Source organism: Dasypus novemcinctus, chromosome 21, assembly GCF_030445035.2.
Source record: "Dasypus novemcinctus isolate mDasNov1 chromosome 21, mDasNov1.1.hap2, whole genome shotgun sequence".
NCBI lineage: Eukaryota > Metazoa > Chordata > Mammalia > Cingulata > Dasypodidae > Dasypus > Dasypus novemcinctus.
Genome location: NC_080693.1, coordinates 18,763,820 through 18,788,810, shown reverse-complemented (window position 1 = coordinate 18,788,810; position 24,991 = coordinate 18,763,820). Strand labels below are relative to the sequence as shown.

Genomic DNA, 24,991 nt, shown 5'->3' with positions numbered 1-24,991 from the left:
TCCGAGGAAGGAGTGCGGAAATGCGCGCTGGTGCCGGGCGCGGCATCCGAGGGGCCGGACCTCTCCCAGAGCCGGGTCTCTCCAGCATCCTTCCACCATCTGCTCCGGTCGCCAGCCGGTTGGCTCCGCCCCTCTGCGCCCGCCCCTTGCCCTGTAACCAATAGCAATACCCCCCAAAGCTCGCCACCTCCCCGAACCCTTTCCACACCCCCCTGTCCCGGGAGTGGGTTGGCTGCCGAGCCCTGCTCGAAGCGCCGGTATTTGCTTGGCGCTCGGGATTCCTGGTAGGTGGAGCTGCCCGTCACTCTGGAAGGCCGAGCCCGCCCACTCCACCTCGGTGCCGGGCTCCCTTCCTGCGCAGTTCCCCTCCACAGCCTCCGCGGGGAAGTGCCGGGGCTGCTCTCGAGGCTCAGTTCCCAGGAGCGCGAGGAGGCAGCCCCGGCGAGCGAGCGTGCGCGCCCTCTGGAGTGGCCAGGGCGCGGGAGCGCAGCGTTCTCCCGGCCCGGAGCGGGGCGTCGCGCCCCAGGAGCCGTCCCTGCGCCAGCGGTGGCCGCCGCCCCGACTTTCCGTTCCAGTTGCGGCTCCTCCCCGGGCAACATGTCAAGAGCCGCCGCCGCCACCTGGGGAAGAACAGCAGCAGCGGCGGCCGCGGGCGCGCGGGGCCAATAAGCCCAGCAGCCCGGGCGTCCGGCTGACCCACTCTGCGCTCGCTGCTCCCGCGGACCCGCGCCATGTGCTGAGCCATGCCTCTCGCCGTGCCCGCGGGCAGCGCATGGGGCAGCGCCTGAGCGGCAGCCGATCCTGCCTCGATGTCCCCGGCCGGCTCCTGCCGCAGCCGCCGCCGCCCGCGCCGCCGGTGAGGAGGAAGCTTGCGCTGCTCTTCGCCATGCTCTGCGTCTGGCTCTACCTGTTCCTCTACTCGTGCGCCGGCTCGTGCGCCGCGGCGCCGGGGCTGCTGCTACTGGGCTCGGGGGCGCGCGGAGCCCACGCCCCACCAGCCCTGGCCACCGTCCCCGACGGGACGCCCCCCAGGCTGCCGTTTCGAACGCCGCCAACCACCCCGCTGGCTGCGGTCAGGGAGGCGGCCGAGGGCGCCGAGAGCCAGGAGGAGCAGAGTCCGGAGGCGCCGGACTCCCCCAGCCCCATCTCTAGCTTCTTCAGTGGGTCCGGGAGCAAGCAGCTGCCGCAGGCCATCATCATCGGCGTGAAGAAGGGCGGCACGCGGGCGCTGCTCGAGTTCCTGCGCGTGCACCCGGACGTGCGCGCCGTGGGCGCCGAGCCTCACTTCTTCGACCGCAGCTACGACAAGGGCCTCGCCTGGTACCGGTGAGTTTCCCCGCGAGGGGCTGGGGTAGATAGCCCGCGGCGATCCCGCAGCGCTCAGCTCTTTCCTCACCCGGGAGGGGAGCGAAACGTGGCATGTGCTGGGGAAGTGGCAGGGGCACCGCTGCGGACCACCGGGGGCAGGGAGAGGCCTGAAACTACCGCACGGTGCGGGCCGGCAGCGCAGTGCCTCCTACCCCTGTTCCCACCCGCGCAGTCCGGGGCTTCGCTCTCCCCGCAACCCACAGAAACTTCTCGCCGAGCGCTGGCAGCTCAGTGGTCTACCGTGCCCGAGAATTGCGATCTCGCGGCAAAGAAGCGCGGCGGCAACTGGGACGGAACACAGGGGGCGCACGACCCTCTAACCGTGGCCGTGCCCCATGCGAATCAATCCAGTGTCGTTCATATTTTCTTTTTCTTCTCGGAGCCTGGCGGGAGTGTTCTGCGCCCTGCTAGTCGCGTTCCTCGCCGTTGATCAACTTGGATAGCAGCTTCTGCTCCCTTGATGGAGATGGGGTCCGGGGGGGGTGGGGTGGGAAGGCGCGACGTTTGGCCGAGGCCGCGGAGAGCCTGTTAACTTTATTGTTAGAGTCTTCCTTCTTGTCGGAACCCGAGGCGGGTCAGGACCCGCTTGGCGGGCGAGCCTCCTGGGCTCTGGAGGGTGAGCGGGGCGCGCCGGCGGGCGCGCGGAGCGTGGAGCGGTGCTGGTCCCTGTCGGGCAAAGGCGCGCACTGCAGCCGCCGGGAGCCGCGCGCGGCTTTGCACGCTTCGCAGCGCCACGAGCAGGGATGCGTGTTTCTGCGGGTCCTTTCGCACGCCGGGGTGTAAAGAATATTTGGCGTCCAGGGGTTACGAAATGCGGGTTGCGTCGATACCGTCGGTCCCGGAAACTTCGTCCTCGGGTTGGGTCGTCAGTCCTGTTTCAGAGGGACAGCGGGCCCGGGTCACGATCACCACCCCGGTACCGCCTACCGCAGCTAGTGGTTTTTGGAGTGAGCTGCTGGGTTGACCCGGGTGGGGCGCAGGTGGTCGCGACTCCGGCCTGTGGCAACCGCGTCTGGGAGCAGAGCCCACCACCGGTCCCCGCCGCTCTCTGCGGTCGTCCCCTCGCCCTCGCGAGCCTGACTGTCTGGGGCCCCAGCACCCTCTCCTGGCCCAGTCAGCCGCAGAGGATATCGAGAATTCGAAAAACAAAAGGGGAGAGGCGAACAAGACCCCACCCTCTGCCCCCACCCCCTTTCGGGAAGGGGAGAGGATGGAGGATAAAAAGGGCCAAAAGTCGAGAATGTGCGGTTGAGCCAGCAGAGAAAACCGCTCCCTTCCCAGCCTCGCCCCTCCCCCCATTGTCTTTAATGATCTTATTATGGTCAGGAGTTGTCCAAGTCTTGAGGTTTAGCCACCCGTGACAGTCACCCTTCCCACCGTTTCCAGGCGGTGAACACGGTGGTGAAGAACGGGGCCCGGGAGCCCGCCGCCTGGACTCCAGTCGCGGCCCGGGTGCGGCCCCTCGAGTCTCCGCGCGCTCGCCTGCGCAGTGGGGGGTAACGCGCGTCCTGGGCGGCGCGGAGGAAACGCGCTGGTGGATTAGGTGCCTGGCACCTGGGGGGCCTCTAATGGTGCGCCAGTGCGATCGCGTGTGTTGGGGTTGGTTTTCCCACCGCCACCGCCGCTCCGCCTCCCGGGAGGGTGCCTCTTCCGGGGACGGCAGGCTGGGACTAGCGCCCTTCCAGGTGGAAGCCGCCAGAGCCCCGAGGCAGCCCGGGACCTTCTGAGATCAGACGCACTTGGGGCCGGGTTGCGAGGAGCTGGCAGGAAACTGAGCGCACCCTGTCAAGCGGCTCTGAGAAGCACCCGGGGCTGGCTGTGGAAATCCCCACGGGAAGATCCGAGCGGCCTCCGAGGCGGCCGCCCTCCACCTGTCACGTGCCTTGTGATCGGTTCCAAAAGGAAGAAGCAGAGCCGAGTCGCGCAGGAGGCCCTCGCCGCGAGCCTGCAGCGGGGAGGGCGGCCCGGGAGCCGCGCGCGGGGCCGGCGCCGGGGGGCCGCGGGAGGCGGCAGCTTTGTCACCCTCCGGGTCACCTCCCCAACCCGTGAGCCGAACTGTCGAGACGAGGAGGCGCAGGGCCCGGGGCGGTGCCCCCCCGCTCGCCCCAAACGCGCCTGCAGGGTCAGTGGATTTCGCTGAGGGCGGGGGTGGAGGTGAGCGTATTTTAAATACCATCTGCATAATTGAAAGTGTTTAATTAAAAATATCCTGGATGTCTGCAAATGGGCGGGCTTCACAGTTATTTTGAAGGCGGCCGTTTTAACTTTGAACAGATCACCCCCGGCGAGGAGACCTGGGACCCCGGGCCCTTTACGTAAAATCCGGTACCCAGGGAGGCCCTCGTTCCGGCGCCTTGGCCTGAATCTGCTGCTCCCCTGAAGTTTGCCGGGTGGTTCTTCGCGCTCGGTGCGTCCCTACAGCAGTCGATTGGAGCGTAAATAATCATCAGCCAGAGAGAGTTGCCGGTCAGAAAGTGGTTAAAACAAGCCCTCAGCACTGGAGAACAGGAGAGCTGGGAGACATTTTGGAGGCATTTAGGCCAAGAAAAAAATTCGGGCCTGGAGGGCCAGCAACGTCGTGTTTGAGAACCAGGCCTGGACCGTGACTGCGCCTGCCCGACCTAATGTGTTTAACTGGTCGATCCGCAGTCTCGAAAGTGGCCTGATCAGTGGCCCAAAAGCTGGGTGGATTTGCAGGGAGCTTGGGAAAATTCAATTGTAGCTCCTTCCACTGGGCAGAAAGAGACAACAGCAGCCACAGCAGGAAAGGTCGTGGTGGGTTGGAGAGCTTTTCTGCTCGGTTAACCCGCTGCAAAAACTCAGGCACTTAATACATGCTGTTCATCTGCCCAGGACCTGTTTGTTTTAGTCTGGGATTAGGACTCTTCTGGTTTACCTTTTCGTTAATTATCCAGCTCTTGCAAGAATCGCCTCCTCCTAGACATAGCAGGTGCTAAGGAGGACCTCACGGATGGCTTATGAGGACTATCTGGTGCCACTGTTTTATTACCTAGGTGTAAGGGTAACTGAGAATTTTGGGGCTATGATGAGGGAGAATTTCACGTCTTCAGTAGTGGAGAAAACACTGATCCCATACATTTAGGCTCAGAATATTGATTTAAACTGGGACTGGTCTCAAATGAAATATATACATCCTATAATAAATTTCTCATTGGGGTTTGGCTTATGTTTAGATAGTGGTATTTCTCAGAAGAACAAGTTTGCATACATTTTAATGACCTCAGTTTGGGAATCAAGTCAGCCAAACAGTTTCTGATTATTTTTTGATACAAAATGTGCATTTGATTTGGGCAAAAAGTTATTCTTCTCCTGTTGACTCTCCTATCCCTTTTTGGTGGTACGAAGTTATCTGACACTGTAAAGCTGTGTCCCCGTTAAACACAGTTGTGGGTGTGTGTGTGTGATGGCAGCTAACACTGAGCGTTTTCCCTGTGTGCCAGTCACTGTTTGAAGTTTTACAGAATTAACAAATTTAATCCTCATTACAACCCTGCGAAGTAGGTACTCGTACAGATGAGGAAACACAGGCATAGAAAGGCTAAGTAGCTTGCCCAAGGTCTTCCAGGTAGAAAGTGGCAGAACAAATATACCAATCCAGGAAACCCTCTTCAGAGCTTCTGCTCACGTGACCAAAGTGTGATGTTAGCCCTCTTTGATGAGTTCAAACCTGGGTTAGCTTCCAAGAGCTTGACTGTTCTCTGCAGTGCCTCCACCGACTTCAGTAGAGATTGCTCACTTTGTCATTCACTTTCAAAGAATATGAACCCCAGAACAGGCAACGTACTAAATCCAAAGTTGGTTTAGAACCAGAGTAAGGATAATTACATCACTGGGGCAACTTCATGTCTCTGCATAGGACAGTTAGAATCAAAAGAGTAGTGAAAATGACAAAAATGTCCCTCAAGTAGAAAGACCTAGAAAAACTAATGTGTGTCTCTGCTGAGGAAAAGAGATTGATTCCCTTCCATATGCCCTTTTCTTTTAGGTCAGGCATTGGAAGAGATAGGGTTAAGTGGCATGTTTCAAAACTTGCTGGAATTTACTCATTTTTAAAAGTACAGTGCTCCCAATAGAGACTGAATACTTAACTCACACTTTTTAACCAGAAGACAATTAAAGCTAACACTTTGGGCAGATGTCTATAGAATAAGATTCTAAAACTGGATAACTCTGGAAATCTCTCCTGAAAGCTATCTGAAAATAGCAACTCTTCCTATATTTTTAATTTAACATCTGATGAGAAAACTAAATTTTTTCTTATTTTCTGAGCCTGTTTCCTAAAACCTAGTGACAAAGATCATTACTGTCTACACTGAGGGCAATTTAAGATAAGATCAGATTGGGGACAATCTCTTTTGAAGTAATTACACTTTCTCAATCCTGGAATTTAGAGCAAATATGCAGTTCACCTACAAGCTACTCTGGTGAAGATCAAAAACTCTACATTTATATGCGACAAGTTGAAATACAAACCATCATGTTAAGAAACTGTCAAGATTTATTAGCGAGACAGTGTAAGCATGTGTTGAACTCTGTTTTTAATTAGGCACCTAAATTAGACCATAAAATGGTTGATTAATCTTTTACAAGTTGAGAGGGAAATATAACATAAATTAACCCAATCATAAGTGTTTTCCCAGATGATCTGAGTTAATAAAATAGTCAATATTTAATACCAAGCTATTTTTTTAGATAAATAAAATGCTGATGTATATGAATTAAATTATACTTAATTGTTTTCAAGATAATACATTATTATTGAACAGGTCTCTAAAAATGAGTTAGCAGCCCATGTCTTAAAAAAATACTTATCAAGAGAAGACTATAATTAGAAATTAAATGTTGGTTAAACTAGATTTTACTTTTTTAATGGAGCTCAATTATTAAAAATTTATAGTTGAATATAGACTAAAATTTATAAGAGAGATTTTTCCCAGCTGAGGTTATATTGTTTGAAATTTTAGTGACATGCCATAGCTTCTGGGGTTTTTTTTTTTTTTTTTGGGTGGGGGGAGTTGTTTGAAGAAAGTGAAAATATTTGATATTTTGAAAAATCATATTACAGACCCTCATTCCAAATATGTACACTAATTTAGCTTTTTGTTTAAAACACATTGAAGTATATAAGGATTCCTGATTACACAACGTGACCCTTTGCATCATTAAAATGTAGAATTAAAAGAGCACCAGGAATTTAAAAACAAACAAAAAACTTACCAGTCAGCTAGTGTCATGAATCAGGGAGGTGGCATTTATTTAAAGCTTCACAACTGAAATACAAGACCAACGCTGCTTGCAGACTACTTTCTATGTCAGTTGATTTTGTTTTTAATACTTTATGCTCTGACTCTATGAACGTGGAAATTGAGTGGATTCACACAGAAACACAAAATATCCACTCTGAAGGCAGAGCATAATGAGCATTTCTTGTGCTGTGAATAGAGTCAGTTTCCAAATAAGGTGCTACTCTCTCATTTATAGTGGGCGATTTCACATAGTTAGTGAGACTTCAGTCCTAAGGCTGTTGACTAGACAGGAATCCCAGCAAAATGAATTCCCCAAGCACGGGGCATATGTTCAGTGCTAAGGAATACAATATGTTGCCCACCTCGAATTAAAACATTTGCCATGTCTGAAAAGAAATGAGATACTGCTGTGTTTGACAACTAATTTTAAATTGAGTATGAAACTTTTTTTTTTTTTAAATTTATAAGACATTACCTTGCTCGGGCTCCCATATTCCTCCCAAACTATAACAAAACCAAATAAAACTAATGTTAGCATATGCTGATTTTTATTTCTGATTTTTTTCATACCAAGAGGTAATGTTTGGGGGAAAAGTTTAGGATCTGAGAAACATTACCATTTTAATAACGGATGGTAAATAATTTCCTTTGCAGCCAAGAGGTTGTGTGTAAAATACTGCTAATGTTAATACAGCCCACTATTAGTTTTCTTGGCACATGGTTAAGATTGATATTAATGTACTTTTTTTGTAGCTGTACTTTAAATTCTTCCTTTAAATACATATTTCTCTGACTTGAAAAATACTAAAAATAGCCAAAGTTTCTGGGCTATTCCAAAGTCTGTTGGATGAAACTTTAAAATAGCAAAGCTATACTTTAGTCTTTGCCTCCCAAAGAGTGCTGTTTTCAAAAGTTATGAATACAGATTTGCAGAGATGGAGTTGGCTAGAGTACTGCCAGGGAGGAGTTATTATTTTCTTCTTACTTTAAAGAAGTATATGTACATAGGCACTTGATAAATTTATTACAGAACAGATAAATTCTGGGAATAAAATATTTTTCTTCAAAATACAGCCAACGTGTATGAATGACTCTGGTTTAACCTCAAGTTATTTTTTACTGCAATGTGAACGATTCCGTGTGTGTTCATGAAGTAACTTGGGGCAGATGATGGTTTCAGAATTCCCTTTTTCTCCTACATCTTTGCCCCACGGCACTTAACATGGTTCCCCTGGCTTAGAAACCTATAAGTGCTGAAAGATTGTTCTGGGCATTCCAGGCTCTGGAGAATGAAAAAACATTGGGAAGAGAATTGAGCAGCAGGAATTTTCACGCCTGTTCTTGATATATAAATGAACTTCAGGTCTGGGGACAGAAGGGTCCAACATGGCTCCAGAGAGGAGCCCAACGATGCCACGTGTCTGCGCCTTTCTAGCAGCCAGAAGAGCGTTTGGAAGAGTGGCCGAGGGCGCTGCCAAGACAGGGAAAATGGCTCCGAGCTCGGGCGGCCTCGGGGATCAGGAAGCCCGACCCTTCGGTCGCGGGGGATCGCTGACTCGAGCTGCGGGGCCGCTGAGCTCTGGAGACAGATGGCGAACTTCCTCACCGAGGGGCCGGGGGCGGGGCCGGGGCGGGGCGGGCACGGCAGGCCACGCCCACGTGGCTGCTGACCAGGCGCTCGGGCCTCACCTGTTGGGCTGAGACTGAAGCCACCCGGCTCGCGGTGGGCGGTGCCGGCGCATCCCGTCCCAGTGCTGATTGGTCCCGCGGGGCTGCCAGGAGACCAATGGGGTCTCCCTCTACACGGAAAGCCCCGCCCAGAGGGGACGGGCGGAGGGAGCGCGCAGGCTGCCGGGCGGGCAGGGAATCGACTAGGTGTGCCTGAGCTTCCCCGGGGCTCCCGGGCTGGTGCACGGTGCTCCCCTCCTTTCTTCCCTCTCTGTCGTTCTCTCTTTTCTAAACCCTTCTGCACACCTTCCTCCGCCCTCTGGAGGGGAAGCCTCTCTGGGGATGTTTCTCTCTGCCGCGTAGAGTCCTCCCCTGTATCTGAATGGTTTGGAGCCCCAGGAAACTTTCTCTTTCAAAGCCCTTACTTTGGGGCGCGAAACTGGGCCCGACTGCTCAGACGAGAGCGTATCAATGGAGCCCGTTTCCAACGAACACGGCCCCCCTCCCTTTTTTTTTTCCTCAGCTCGCCCTCTTCTGTAATGGGCACCTAAAAGAAGATTCGGCGAATTCAGCAGATAACTAAAAAGAGCCTCCTGTCCATCACGCGGCCCTTTAAACACAGGATGGAGAGAAGAGGTGGGGAAGACTTGGCTAGAGAGGAGAGGAGGGCGAGGAAAAGGCAAAGAGCTCTCCTGTATGTCTCAGGCTCCCGCCCCAGCATCTTTCCCGCTGCTCCCCAAATCCCCCTAGCACGCTCTCCTGGTTCACCCTCCCTCCCTCTGCCCCAATGCCCACCATCCTACAGCTGCCCCCCACCCTGAGCAGGGGGAAGGAGTGGCTGCTTTTGGGCAACCTCCCAGCGGCCTCCTCTGCCTCACACATCGCCTTCTAGGGCCGCCCAAGGCTTGGGCTGGCGAATACTTCCACCACCCACTCCTCAGAATGGGCTTTATTCCAGTGTACTGAGAATTCTGCTATGGATTTGGATTAGGTAACTTTTTTTTGGAGTGCAGGGGAAAAGTAGTATTAAAAGGGCAGGAAGCCTAGCACTTGGAATAAAACAAGATTTTAATAAATATAACTAAAAAAAAAAAGGCAGGAAATTTCCACGGGGCATTGCTCATTGCTGCAGGAGCTGCTGAAGAAATGCAGGATTAGGTCCCTACCTCAAGTACAGTCTCCCTGGGACACGGCCCAGAACAAATAATTAGAGAATAACAGCTCACCTCCAGATCCTTGCAGGTACCTTTCCCAAGCTGAAAGGTCTCTCTTTTCCCCCTTCCTGGCCTCCTTGGCTTCCTGGCTGGAAACTCTTCTTGGCTTGTCCTGGCCAGTCCTCTCGATGTGCTATTGAGCTGGTCTCTGGTGCACTCCAGTCTGATTGTTCCAGAGTCTCCAGGCACTCTGCACATGCTAGTGTAGCCAGTTAACACAGATACACAAAGAAGTAAACATCCTGTTTCCACCAAAGAGCGTTTACAGAAGCCCCAAGGGTGGGTGGATGGGAGTGGATGGGGGAAGGAGGCTACAAAGAGAGGAAGGTAAGGAAGCTGATCATTGACCTGAAATAGTTTATGGGGAAGGGAAAAGTGACCATTTGAAGTCCTTTTCTATCATCAATGAATGATACGCTCTTTATATATATATTTTTTTCGTTCATTTTAACAAAGCATGTACATTGAGTACTTATTTTTATCAAGGTCTATGCAAGGCTCTGAAAAGTACAGATTCTCCCTGAGGGGCCTGTTTTAGTCTGTGGACCAAACATCTATGGGCTCCAGAGGGTCTTAAAGCAATTTAAGTTTAAAAGAGGAAAAAACAAAATCAAAACATCAGTCCTGCCAAATTAATGATACATCTAACATCATTTGAAGGAGAAGAAACATGAGATAAAATAGCAAAAATCAAGAAATGTGGTTTTGTATTTTACTTTTCCAAAAACTATTCAAAGAAACCTAAGGAGGTTAGGGAGAAGGGGAAGGCATGTCAGATACTGCACAACACCAAGGAAAAAAGCCAGCCTTCAGGAGCCATTGCCCACTGGGCAGGAGGGTGGCGGGTACTTATTTAACCTGACCAGCACTCCATCTGGTGTGATTTCCCTCATTTTGCAGAGAAAGCCCACAGAGGTGGCCCAGGGTCATACAGCTGTATCTGTAGGTGGCTCAGCCTCTGGAACCCCAAGAAAGGAATGCCTCCCTGAGGTCTATTCAAACTCCACAATGTGCCGGTCCTATTCATGCTGAAATCTGATATGATGTTCCTTCTTGAAGAGTTTAAGCCATTTTTTCCTGTGGTTTCTTCCCCCCAAAGATACAGACGACATTTCCTTGTCAAAGTATCCCCAAGATGATATTTTTCTCTCTGTTTCTTTAGATGGCAGGATTCCCTTTTGTTCCCTCCTCAGCCTTTTCTCTGTTGCTTCTACATCTGCCTTGATGATCTCTGTCCCCCTCCATGCACCAGTGTGTCACTTTAGCATCACCGTTTGGCTCTTGCTCCAGCTACAAGGTCTATACATTTGACTGCCCTTCTCTGCCAGCAGCTGCTTCATATCCAGCCTGCCTTCCACCTGTTCTTTGAGCTGCCCACCAGAACTGCAGCGCTCAGAGCCTTACATCTTGGGATCACAGTGAGATCCCCCCCTTCCCCCCACCACTTACCATGGCCTGCTGCTTCCCTGCTGTGTCACCCCTCACACCCTTGCCCTCATCTGTGGTACACTCTTGTCTGCTGTCCTGAGAAGCTGCACGAGAATGCCTCTTACAGAGCAGTCTCGTCATCTCACAGCCTGCAGGTCTGAGGACTGGCTCTCTAATCTGATTGGAATAGACTCCAGATCTCAATTTAGCTTCCCAACAAGCACGCTTGCTGTTGTGCGGCATTAAAAAAAGAAACAACTTTTTTTATAGAAAAATCAAAAGTTTTGTTTTTAAAAGTTGACACGATAGAGTGGTGTATGTACCGTCCAGTTTCAACAATGATCAAAATAGAAGTCTGCCTGTGCAAAAGTGTACCCATCAGAAGCATGTAGCCTGATGAGTTTTCACAAAGGGAACATATCCATATGACTAGCGCGTTGAGAAACAGCAGCCCAAGAACCCCAGAAGCCACCAGTATGTCCCCACCCACCATCCCCACCCAAAGCATAGCCATGTCCTACCTTTACCCCGCGGATTGATTCTCCTTTTTAAGAAACTTAGCGTAAATGAAACCATAGGGTGAATATTCACAGGCTTTTAAAAACAGGGAAATTCCTTGCCGACATTTGCAATTTGGATGCTTCCACATAAAAATCCAGATTTTCTGCTGCTTTCCTAAAAGATCTGACAGTACTGGCCTTGCCTTACATGGCAACAACTGGCTGGGGCAAGGGGCAGCAGTGCCCCAGGGATGGCAGCCTGTTTCTTTTCTCCTGTTTGCCACAGTCTCCACTCACTTCGGCTCGGTTCTCATACTTGGCCAACTTCCTTCATTTTTACCTGCCTCAACCCAGGTCTGGGCCCGACTGCCAGGCAGTGGGGAAGCTGCAAAGTGTTTCCCACCTTTTTTTCAGGTATGTATTATTTCAGGGTTGGATTTGCTTGGTCCAGTTCATCATGGAGGCTTTTACTCACTTGGCTGTATGACTTGGTTTCCATTTTACTGGGAGAGGCAGTGGGGAGGTCTGCCAGCTGCATGCCATTTAAAGTCAGAATCACCATCAGAAATCATCTCCTGCCGTTCTCGTTCCTTCACTGGCCCTTCTTCCATCTGGCCCCCCAGTTGGCAGCCGTCATGGTCTGCCCTTTCCTCCTGACACTGTGACCTTGAGCAAGTCATTTTATCTCTGCCTGTCAACATCCCCATGTGTACAGTAGAAATTGGACCCATTGTAGATTCCTGAAAGTGCTCTGCCGATTTTGCTTCCAATCCTTTGTGGACAGATATGTGGCCCTACTGCGTGTGACTAGTACACAGCTTACACCATATGCTTCCTGCCATGTAGCTTGCAACACCCGCACTAGCCTTTCCCCTGGCCCATGTATGCCCTGACCTCAACCTGGAGGTGGTGACAAGGCCACACTGTCCTAATAGCATTTATTTTATTTTTTTCCTACCTATCTGTCTGTCTATCTATCTGTCTATCTATCTATCTATCTATCTATCTATCTATCTATCTATCTATCTATCTATCTCTCTATCTATCTATCTATCTATCTATCTATCTATCTATCTATCTATCTATCTATCATCTATCTATTCTTGAGGTACCAGGGGCCAGGGATTGAACCCAGGACCTCGTATGTGGGAAGCCAGCACTCAACCACTAAGCCACACTGGCTCCCCTGAGTTGGTTTTTCATTCGTTTTGCTTGCTTGTTTTTTTTAGGAGGCACTAGGATTCGAACCCAGGACCTCCTGTGGGAGAAGCAGGCACTCAACTGTTTGAGCCACATCCTCTCCCGCTGCTATCTTTAAAATGCTTCCTTTAAGGGTTTTTATTTATCTCCTCGAGGACCTGTAAGAGCACGTGCAGGAAGTCCACAGACCAAACTTAGCGAAGTACTGTCCTAAATTCTTTCAGTGGACCTAAGTGCTGGCAAGATTAATAGGTGATGTGTGGAGGAGATGGTTCCCTCTTGGTATGTTAGTGCTGTAGCCAAAAGACCAAAATGGAATTCCTTTAAATTTTATTTAATCTGGCATTTCCCCTTGAGTGTAGACTCGTCTTTTCATTCAACACCCTCTAATACCGCAAGGAGTGGCATTTGTCCACGTGCCCCTTTGGGGTTAGAGTTGGAATAACAGGCCTCCACAGGTTCTTGCAGTTCTAAGAATTTGAACTCTGATTCTGTGCTTTCTTTCTCTCCTTTTTTACCCCACGGAGTCTCTGCCTACTGTCCCCCTTTCCTCCCCCCAAAGAAGTAAAGAATGAGAAGTGGCATTACAATAAATCAAGGACCCTGAGCAGAAAGCTGCTAAGGCTGCGGACAGGACAAAATCAGCTTCCTGATGAGGTTTCAAGCCAGGTCTTGCTGCAAGCTTCTTTAGTCGCCTTCTACTTGCTGGTATTCCCTCAGCAGGCTAATTGCAGGTTCAGCTTTCCTCCAAAAAACTTATATCTGTTTTCAAAGGCAAAGGCCCTGTCACAGTGGTTTTTATGGAGCACAATGTTTGATGGTGTTGGAAAAGCCGGGGCATTTTTCCCCTCTGCCCGGTACAGTGTACTTGTGGTCTGTGTATATTTTATCACGTAGCACCGAGGTGATCGCTCACTCTGAGCGCAATGCTGAGGTCTTTGCTAAATAACGTGAGTACCACATATAAATATTGGCAGCCTCCAGCTGGAAACAAAGCCAATGACTTTAAAAGAAAAAATGCGGTTTCTCTTTTTGTGTCTGGGGCCGAGGGGGAATACTTAAAATGGTTCTGTAGTCACACAGCACCGGAAACAAAGGAAACTTTCAGATTAGGTGTCCCTGGGAAAGGAGGCGAGTGGAACCTTTTAACAGAGAGAGACAGGGGATTGGTTTACCTGTTTTCACAAAACTTAAGTTACACGAGAGACTGGGTTTCCCCTCCAAGTGCTCTAAACTTGCTACAGTGATCTTATTATCTCCTGATCCACTTACTGTAGACTTCGTATTTGGGGAAATTCTAACACCTGTTTGGACTGCCCTCCTCACCTCTGCTCTCAGCCCTTGCTCAGGGAGGAGGTTTTCGGCCAAGGGCAATTCACAGAGTCTGGAGGTGGACAGTTTCACGCCAGGAGTGGGTTCCTCTGTTGCACCTACTTGACTAGCATTTCATTCTTATCACACTTCCCTTCGTATATAAAGTTACCTACCTTTTAAAGGGCTATTTAACACCCTCCTTCCTCTTTCTCTACCGGGCCTTGTGAAAATCAGGCAGTAACAAGTCAGCCGTATTGCCAGTGCAGGAAAGAAGCATCTAGATGGCACGCGCTTTAGGGTGATGTGGGGTCTAGCATTCGTTCGTGCATTCGTGCATTCGCGACGTCATCTATCCGTTCTTGAACATCTCTAGGGGGTCAGGCAGGGTGCAAGCAGCTTGGAAAAATAAGACGATGGCTAAGCCGCCAGCAGCACCCTCAGGCTTGAGCTCAGTCTCGGTGGAGGAGCAGCGCTGCTAGGCCCGTGGAACCACGTGAGAACTACGGTGGGTGCAGGAAGCCCCCACTGAGCTGGGCTTTGAACACGGACTGGGGTTTGCCAGTTGACTGTCCCAGAACACAGATAGAGGCGTTGAGGGCAGGGACAGCAATGTGTGACAAATGCCGGGAGAGGTAGTTAGGAGAGCTTGGGGGGAGGTGGCAGGGATTGGGAGGGAACAGGGGAGGCAGGCTGGCTCAGAAGTGGAGTGTCACCTTAAGACGGGAGCCTCATCCCAAAGGCCACAGGGGCCTTTTCCGGCCAAGCAGAGCCCACCCTGCTAAAGGCACCCACCGTCTTCTCGTCTTCTCGTGACCTGTGCATTCCAGTGCTCTGCGTGCACGGTTTAAGGCAAATGAAATAATTTGGTATTTTAAGGTGGAGAAAGAGAGAAGCAGAAAAGATTGTTCTAAGATGAACGGACCCCAGCCCTGCGGGGAGATTTGCTGAAAGCTCTCCGAGTCTCCAGGACAAGCACTGGTTCCCCACAGTGCCGGGAATGGGTGAGACTGGACGGCGGCGCGTGTCTGCCTTCTCACTGCCGAATCCCACACTCCCCTCTCCCTGTCGCCTTTCTGGGTAACTTGGGCGACTGCCCCAAAGCGCCTTGGTGCTGTGGTCCGAGGTTTTGGGGGGAAGGGAGCCATCCTCTCGTGCCCGCTCCTAAGGCCAGCTCCTGCAGCCCGAGGTTGTGGCTCCCCCTGCCAGCCCACTCCTGTCCTTCACCAGCTCCACTGCCGGAGCGCCCCCTGTCACCCTGCGGCTTTTGCCTCTGGCCCTGGGAGGGGCTTCTGGGCCATCAGAGGAAGGCTAGGGGCCAAGAGGAGGGGGCAATACAGCCCTTGTTTCTGGCTTTCCGCAGGGAACCCTGCCCGACTAGGCAGAGCTTGGACAGAAACTTCACTCTGGTGGACCACGTCCTGGGGCTCCAGGATGTCCAGTGCCCACAAAGGAATATAGTTCTCTCCCCACCGCCCACTTTGGAGGAACCCAGCTAAGTCTGGGAACCTTCCGTGTTGGCATATAAAAGTGGTGGCCAGGATCCATCACGTCTGTCTTCGCATCGCCTTTCCCCAACCCGAATCTATTTTGGTTTGGAGGAAATAGACACGAGAGGCCAAGAGGTGGGCCCAGGGGAGCGCCCCAGGAGTGCCCTGGGTAGGGGGCTGCCATCATAGCTGGGGGTCCCCTGTGGTCCAGCCCGGTCTCCTTCCCATCAGCCTCCTCTGACGGCATTTTCAGTCATTCCCAGTTATTTTGAGGGTGGTGTTTTCTTCTAGTCCCAGCTGGAAACAGAGGTCCAGAAGAGGCTTATGACCTTGGGGTTTCTGTAAAAGCCCATTTGCCAGGGAGCAGGTGTGTCAGCTCCCGTGAGGCTTGTGCTTTCCTTCACTCTGAGGTCTTCGGTCAAAGTCACCTCGTCTTACCCAGGTGGTGCCTTTTGGGGGGATGGGCAGTACAAACGAGTGCGTCCTCTTGGCCCGAGCCATTTCCGGTTGATCTGCCTGCAGATGTGGCAAATGGATTGTAGGTCCCAGGCACTCGGGGTGGAGGGGGGCTCTAGGAGAGAGCAGCAGCCCCGGGTGCAGGAGACGCCTGGAGAAGCGTGCTCCCCAAGTGGCTGCACGGCTCGAGTGTGCAGTAGGCTTGGGTTCCTCACGCTGGCCCTCTGGGTTTTACCCAGGACCCACATACAGAACGTTCCAGCTGCTGGTTGCCTGTCCATTACATCCTGATTTGGGCTCTGGGCTGTTTCGTCTCAATTTTAAAATCCTTTGGCTTTCCTTCACTCAGTGAAGTGTATTGCGAGGACCGTGCATTCTCGCGACAGAAGCCAGCCTTCGGGGGTCCCTGACATTGTATCCATTTGAAAACCAGCAGTTTAAGTTAACTTTTGATCTCTCAGTATTGAATAGCTGCCGATTTTAGTTTTGCTCCCTTATAGCTGCATATTGATTTTGTTAATTTATTGAGCATCTCCTCGGGGCTGGGCTCTGGGGATTCACAGATTTCTTCATGAATGATTATTACTGGGTGTCTGTTTTCTTAACACTGGTACTGACCTCATGTCACTTACATTCTAGCAGGGAGGAGGTGGATGATAAGCAAAGAAGCAAACGAGCAAAAATATAATGCCGCCTAGCGATAAGAACCACGAAGAAAATCAAAACAGAGGGAGGGACTCAAGAGTTATGGGGAGAGGGTGACAGGAGAAAAAGGCCTGATTAGGTGGGCGGTGGGGAAAGCCTTTTCAGAATAGGTGACCCCGAAGAGAGTGCTGAATGAAGGGACGAGACGGTGGAGCGCTGGTGGTCCAGGGACAGGGTAGAGCGTGTCTCAGTGGAGGAGCTGGGTGCCTGGGGTGAAGAGGAGTGAGAGGAGGCAGAGGCAGGTTTTGTGAGCCGGGGGTGCAGTTTGTTCCAAATGTGTGGGGGCCAGTCTGTGAAGGAGAGGGGCAGGGCTTGACCTACTTTGTGGAGCTTGACTATAGAGGGTGAGAGTGGAAGCTGGAAGCTGAGATGACTAAATGTAGTAGGGCGTGATAATGCAAGAACCGAAGTACATTCAAGGTGTAGAAATGCTGCAGAGGAAAGCGAGTTTCAGTCTGTCTACATGGGGCAGCATCTTTACTTGGAAGGTTTCCAAGAGGAAGTGACACCTGAGGAAGGTTCTGACGTATGCATAGGAGTTTTTCTGGAAACCATGGGGGGAAGGGGATCTTCTTGACAGAAGGAATACATGTGAAAAGACAAGGAGATTTACATTAAAAAGCGTTAATAAATACAGGCAACAACCAACAGATGAGGAGCCTGGCCAAGTGTAGAAGGATGGTAGATGGCATCGGGGAGACTGATGTCTTTTGGGAGGGAGCCTTAACCTAATCACTTCATAAGGGTAACTAGTACAGTCCACTCCCAAGTGTTGTCATTTGGAATTGAGATTTGCAAGTGCCATTGCTTGTGTTTCTTTTGTTTTTATTTATTCTTTTTATTTTACTTATCATCATTAGCGTTATGCTTTTGCAGGTGATCAGAAAAGATGCTGCCCAGGAGGAAAAAAAAAGGGGGGGCGAGTGCTGGAGATCCTCTCAGGACGTGCTCTGGGATCCACATCCTCTCAGCTGGTTGTTTTTTGTTTGTCCGGATGGAGCCTTTCATTAGAGTAAAGCCATGTAATTAGAAACTCCACTAGTCAGCTCCTCGGACCGACAGCGGGAACAGCTCGTGGACACGCGGTTCCAGCCTTCTTAGAAGCTGCGCAGGGCCCGGCTGAGAGTAACGCCAAGCCAGTAATTAAGAGGTGGCCGTGCAGGCACACACCTGCTCTGAATGTGCAATTAGGACCTGCCGCCTTCTCCCTGGAGTTTATTCCTCTGCGGAGACCATCGGCAAGGACAGTGGGGTGGACCTATGTATTTATTCTCTCTCTTCCCCTCATTTCCCTCCATCTCTCTTATCCTCTCCCTTCATCTTCCCACCCCCTTCCCTTTCTTTCTAATCGGAACATTTCTCACTGGGATTTGTCTCTGAAGCCTGGATTGCTGACCATTTCATTGCATGAAGCCATCTCCTCTGTCATTTTACCAGGAGCAGCCCCGGTTTCCTGTGTTTTGATCTGAAAACCCAAATAAGAAAGCCTTGCCTGCTTTGTTGTGGTTGAGAAGAGAAATTGTACAGGAGGGGGCCAGCCTGGAGGACACGAGGCTGGAGGGCGGCACTGGGGCGTGTGTTTGGTGGCGGAGAGGTGTTCCCCAGGACTGCTCATCAGACGCTTTCCACTCTACATCCCTGGTTTATAGCGAGGCTGATTTAATTTCCAGCAGAGAGGCTACTCCCCGTGTGATGGTAATCTCAGATGGTTAATGAGCTAGAAGAGGAGGCAGCCTATTGAATTCCTTCTTGTTCCTCGGCTCGGTGGCTTAGTGGTAACGACGCATTAGGCTGTTTATTTCTTGGTTCCAGAGGCTTGCTCCGCCTGGCCCAGCTTCATGTATCTCCCCCCTTCTAAAGATGGATTGAGCAGTAACTCTAAATGCTTCAGAGCACTTAGAACTAAAGCTCGACCTTTGACACACTGTTTTATTTAAAGGGCAGGAGGAGAGTACAGGCACCAGCCTCAAGTCACCTCGTCCTTCTGTGTTGCCCATAAAGCACATGGTCAAATTCTGTTTCCTCCTTCGCTCCAGCTGAATCTGGATCACATACACAGCCCTCTGAGCCAGCTGTGTTGAGCAATTCTGGTCTAGAGATTTGGGGCAAGTGTCATTTTCCTTTCGTAGAACCCTGACAGTGTTGAAAGATACAGGTTACTGCCTGCAGAGCAGAACAGGATTTATGCCAGAGGAATTAGGACTAGGGTTGGAGCAGCCTCATCTGATTATTTTCAGGTTTGTGATCGGTTTTTTTTTCCTTCCCATAGGGTTGTGTAAAAAATGAACTGCTAAAATCAAGGCATCAGGGCGGAAGTGTAGAACCATTAAGGAAGAGATTTAGCTCCCACTTTCTAGTTCTTATATGGAGTGTTGTATATTTCATTATAACTGATACCCAGATAATTCCAAAAGTGACTTGAGACAGCGTATATTTAGAAAAGCTAACTTAAAGCTAGACCTTTTAAAATTTTTTATTGTCAGAAAGGAGGAAAGGTGACTGTAGAAAGTTTGATGGATATGGTATTGGAGCATTTTGACCCTGGAGGTTCTTAGAGACTTGGAGAATTGAGAAGAGCAGGAGACAAGTAGTTTAGTATACTGGAGCCTGAGTCCCTGCTCTGCTATCGCCTGATGTTTGATCGTGATCCACTTGTTCTAGCCTCTCTCTCTCTCTCTTTTTTAAAGATTTATTTATTTACTTATCCCCCCCCCACCACCACCACCTGCCCCGGTTGTCTGTTCTCTGTGTCTATTTGCTGCATTGTCCGTTGTCAGCGGCATGGGAATCTGTGTTTCTTTTTGTTGCATCATCTTGTTGTGTCAGTTCTCCTTGTGTGCGGCACCATTCCTGGGCAGGCTGCACTTTCTTTCGTGCTGGGTGGCTCTCCTTACGGGGTGCACTCCTTGTACGTGGGGCCCCCCTATGCGGGGACACCCCTCTGTAGCAGGGCACTCCTTGTGCGCATCAGCACTGCGCATGGGTCAGCTCCACACGGGTCAAGGAGGCCCCAGATTTGAACTGCGGACCTCCCATGTGGTAGGCAGATGCCCTAACCACTGGGCCAAGTCCACTTCCCTTGGTCTAACCTCTCTCAACCTCACTCTCCCCATCTGTAAGATGGAAGGAACAACCCCTCTGTGAGAAGATTATCGCAAGGTGCCACTGAGACCATGGATGTATGATCCTTTAGCATGGATAAAGTATACTCTGCAGGTTTTAGAGCTGGCATCATCATGGCCAAGGAGGAGAGAGAACCATCTCCTGGTAAAAGGAAGCCTATATAGACTTCACAAGAGACAAATGTTTTCCTGTTGCATGAACTGTTGCAATGTCTTTGTGACCTTGCAACACTGTGCAGACCCATTATTGTGCCAGCTCATTGTTCGGATGCCTATTAAAATATAAGGGCATATCACATTTCGCGGTAACTCAGGCAAAGCATTTGGATGGCAAGCAGTGCTCATGGGCCCTAAATGTGACTCTCATCTCACACATGGATGGTATCTAGAAAAAGCCCTTGTTCTGGCCTTCTTAAACACAAACCATGTTGTCTGTTATGACAAACTCCGTGGGCTGGTCGGCTTAAACAACAGGAATTTACTGGCTCACAGTTTGGAGGTCAGAAGTCCAATGTCAAGGAATCTGTGAGCTGTGCCTCCTCCGAGAGCCTGTGCCATTCTGGTGCTGGTTGGCAGGGAGGCAATCTTGGGGTTCCTTGGCTTGCAGATGCATCTCCGCATCCATCACGTGACGAGCTCTTTCTCTTCTGGCTTCCACTTCTGGCTTCTATTTCCGTGTCCAGTTTCCTTTGCTTTTACCAACTCCAGGCATGTTGGATTAAGGTCTGTACTCATTCAGGTTGGCCTCACCATAACTAATAACACCTGCCAAGGTCCTATTTACAAATGGGGTCACGCCCACACAACCAGGGCTTGGGACTTGAACTTGTCTTTTATGGGGGACATGATGGCAGTGCCCAACACTTGTCAGCCATACGTTTTGGCCGGTCAAGCAGTTGACTAGTTGCTCTTGGGGCCTTGGGTGGACCTCAGGGGCCTGTGAAGCTGTGAAGTGTGTACCAAGGTCCATGTGTATGTAGCCCCTTGCCTTTTGCTGCATAGACAGTCTATCCCATTTCTCAGATTCCCTGCAAGCTTAAAACCTGAAGACTACTGCTCTCTTGGTATTTCCCTGTGGGATTTACCACGCCCCATTTCTGTCCTGAACAAGGGGATACCTATCCATCTTTGGAGGAAGGAGGCCTCTTCAGAGGAACAGGTACCCTTCCTTGGACAGGCACCATACTGTTCTCATAAAGAAATCTCTCAAATTGCCAGATTCATTGAGCCATCTTCATAGTAAGTGTTGGGGGAGAACACTTAGAAGGAAGAGATTCCACTGTTTCCAGCACCAGCTCCAAGGCATCTTCCCAATCAATTGATGCCATCCCTTTTGGGCCTTGATTTGTTACCTGGCCTTCCTGACTGCCTCCCAGTGACAAATTCATCTATGTGCATTTAGCACATCCAGGAAAGCTCTGTCCTTAGAAAGATAGGAGCTTAATTTTGAAAACGTGCTAATGGGGCAATAGAAAACACCTCTCTTGTTCTCTTCTTTTGGTGTTGTTTGCTTATGGGCTTTCTGCTGTGTGTTCCCAGCTTCAGGATTTGAAAGTTGGGCTTTCATTGGGGGCAAAATAGTATCTGAAAGGCCTTCATTTGGTTTGCCAGTGAGTAAGAATTTTGGAGAGGCACCTCAAACGATGGGTCCCTGGCCAACACATCTGCCCAGAATTGGCCTTTCTGGACTCAGCGATCCTTTCTTACCTAGAATTTGGGGTGGTGCTTGCCTTCTCTCAATTTCTGTTTGTTTTTACATGAGGACACAAAAATCTAAATCCTTTTTTTAAAGACATTACACACCGCCCTATCATCAATTCCTTAATCATCCACGATAAATGGTAAGTTCAGATTTCTAGTTTGACTTCCTCTTGCTCCCAGGAGACATTTGGGGCATTTCAACCCACCATCACTCGGTGGATACCTGGGAATGCAAACTAATTTTTTTTTAGGAGGTACCGGGGATCGAATCCAGAACCTTGTACATGGGAAGCAGATACTCAACCACTGAGCTACATCCACTTCCCAATAAGAATTGTTGTTTTTTCTTTTGTTTGTTTGATTTGTTTTTATTTATTTTTTTATTTATTTTCCTTTCCCAGCCACCCCCTCCCCCCCAGTTGTCTGCTCTCTGTGTCCATTTGCTTTGTGTTCTTCTGTGTCTGCTTGTATTCTTGTCAGCGGCACCCGGGATCTGTGTCTTGTTTTGTTGTGTCGTCTTGCTGCGTCAGCTCTCCATGTGTGTGGCACCATTCCTGGGCAGGCTGCACTTTTTTTGCATGGGGTGGCTCTCCTTACGGGGCGCACTCCTTGCGTGTGGGGCTCCTGTACACAGGGGACTCCCCTGCATGGCACGGCACTCCTTGTGTGCATTAGCGCTGTGCGTGGGCCAGCTCATCACATGGGTCAGGAGGCCCTGGGTTTGAACCTTGGACCTCCCATGTGGTAGGTGGGCGCCCTATCCATTGGGCCAAATCTGCTTCCCTGATTTGTTTTTAGGAGGTACTAGGGATTGAACCCAAGACCATATATGGGAAGCAGGCACTCAACCACTTGATCTGTATCCTCTCCCCCAAACTAATTTTAATAATAACTAAAGCTAAGGAGTAAAAATAATAATTAGTGTCAACCTTCTGATCAGAACCTTTTTTCTTATTGTAATTTACTATAACCACTTATTAATCTGAACAGAGAGGCATAGATTATTCCTGGTAACCAGGGGCAGGGGATCCAAAGTTCAAAAGTGAGATGTGCTCGCAGCTTGCTTGTGTGTCACAGGTGAAATAAGGCCACCGAGCCTGTGCCAAACTTGTTTTTTGCTTTTGCTTAGCATTCAAGTTCAAGACCTTCTTTCTATGTATGGCCTTTGTAATATATGTCACTTAACATAACGGGTGTGGTGGTACAAAAATCTTCCTCTAGAAGTAACATCTTTGTTTGTCGGGACACTGAAATCATCACCCTTCTCAAATGTAGCCCAAATGGTCATTTATTATTCCAGTTTCCCCCCAATTCTCTTTATATATTTGTACCATGACTTCTAGTCATTAGCTTTAAGCATTGCTAGTTCATTCCCTTTCATTCATTCACTTATTCCTTTATTCAACAGTCATTTTTCAGTGTTTCTTGGCTGTGTTTTGCTGTTTTTCTTATATATTTAAAAAAATGTTTTTAAGTACTGGGGCCAAGGATTGAACCTGGGACCTTGTATGTGGGAAGCCAGTGCTCAACACTGAGCTACATCAGTTCCCCTGTTGTATTTCTTTTGAAGATAAAAACGTCTACAATTCCCTATCCAAACAAATACAGAAGAAACATGAAAGGCATAAGATACAAATGAACATTGCTTTGAAATAGTCCTTAGGCTTAAACATAGAGTGGGGAGTTAGTTTTTCCCTGATGCTGGTGCAGGGTAAAAGATATTTCTTAGCAGCTCTCTTACTAACTAACCATTTAGTTATTTGATCTCCTTCAGGATTAGAGTTTTGTCCCTGCCAGAGATGGGGGAAGCTTTGTCTAATGCATAGAAGAGATGCTCGAAATTTTAAGTCTCACCAGTCTCAGGCAACATCACCAACTGAAAAATTGGATGTAACAAATTATGATGTAACAAATTATGAGGGGACCTACTCAAATAATGCAGAATATTTGTGCACAATCTCAGTCTCCAACACTTTCCTCCTCTCCTAACTTTGGATCTGAAACGCTAAGGCAAGCTGGACTCTGAGTTTTCAGACAAAATGGTTGACCTTGAGAATGGGGAAGACAGGGTTTACTTTTCTCCTGCTGAAAATTGACTCTGGGAAGCTTCCACATCTCACAAACTGGGAATTCCAAAAAGGGTGTGGAAGGGAGGACCCTAAGTAATGGATGTTCATGAAAGAGTTTCCAATGGCACTGCCATGTCCTCTCAGTTTCCTAAAATGCCTCTTGGTCAGCTTCAAGCACAAGAACAACCCAGCCCGGAAGTAGACACTGAAGTTGTCAAGGAAGGCAAGATAAGACGCAGCAGCTCTTTCTTGGTCAGCATTTTCTCCAAGTTAATGCACTCCCTTGGATGTTCTCTCTGGTGAGAAAGTACTTTTCTTCTCTAAAATGCCGTGGAACTCTTTTACAGCCTGCGATAAGGAACTTTATTTGCACACCATTTCCCTTCATTTCAGTTTAACTCAATCTTCTGTCTCTAGGTTTTTATTGACCTCATTTACTTTATACTGTTTTCAGCTGATAACCATAGAATGAGGTTCTGTTAGTTGAGCTGAAGGGAAGCTGAGAGCTGGTGGGAGCCATTATCTCAGACTCAAGTCCAGAGTTGATGGGGATTTCTTACTGGTCCCACGGTTGTTTTTAGGGAAAGTAGGTGATTCTATCAAGTCTTCACTGTGTAGTCCTGGTTCTTCAGCTCTTGGCCTGTTTTCACCAGCCTCAGATGGATCCTTGCCCCTAAACCATGTCTGTTTTGCTCCTTGTAAACCTCTTTGTATGTTGTGTTGAAAAAAATGAGGGGGGGGGAGAGAGAGAGAGAAGGAGGGAGGGAGGGGGAGGGAGGGGGGAAGATTGAATTCTTCAAAACTGCTTGTGTTTGTATTAAAAACTGCCTCACTTGCCATTCCTCTTTGGTTTGATCATCATATTCAGTGATTTCAACCCAAGATGGAGAGTTCAGTTTGCCTTTGTCTCCATCATCCTACCTGGGGACCAAGAAGGAGGGTCCAAAAAAAAAAAAAAATCCAAGAAATGGGGCTCTTTCGTGGCATAAGTGAAGAATTACAGGAAATCAAGACTCAGTGTTTCTGAATGTGAATCATTTCACCTCACACTTATATGGGCTTTTCCTACTTTTAGAGTTTATTCACCTGCAGACTGCATTTGGCCCTCCTCCTTTTTTGGTGTGAGTCAGGTAGAACAAATGCTTCTGTTTTACAGATGAGGAGAGAGCATGGAGATATTAGGTAACTTCCTAAGTTTGCATAGCCTGCCCTTGAACTTCAACCCAGTTGTATTTTTGTTTTTTGTTTGTTTTTTTTTCACTCACCAGGCTGCCTAACAAGTGCATTCCTAGTTTCAGGGTGCACTTGACATTGACCTCGATCTGAATTATACCTCCTGGGAAGGGGACTCCTATACCCCTTAAGGAGCATTTGTACATGTTCAAAATATATTTATGGAGGTTCCACTTAAGCCCTGCCAATTTGGACCTTGCCTCTTGCTGCCTGTAGAAAGAGGTGCAGGGCGAATGGGAGATGGAGATTGTAAGGGTCA

The 24,991-nt window shown here is 49.5% G+C and overlaps 1 protein-coding gene across 1 annotated transcript in view; it reads left to right on the top strand.

Moving 5' to 3' along the window:
• The first annotated feature begins 314 nt into the window (after positions 1–314).
• The window catches only part of LOC101433375 (heparan sulfate glucosamine 3-O-sulfotransferase 3B1), a 40,032-nt gene continuing 15,355 nt past the window's right edge, over positions 315–24,991 (top strand). The window contains exon 1 of the mRNA XM_004469024.5: positions 315–1,326. Within this exon, the coding sequence (XP_004469081.1) occupies positions 773–1,326 (554 nt within the window). The 5' untranslated portion in view covers positions 315–772. The remainder of the gene's footprint in view (positions 1,327–24,991) is intronic.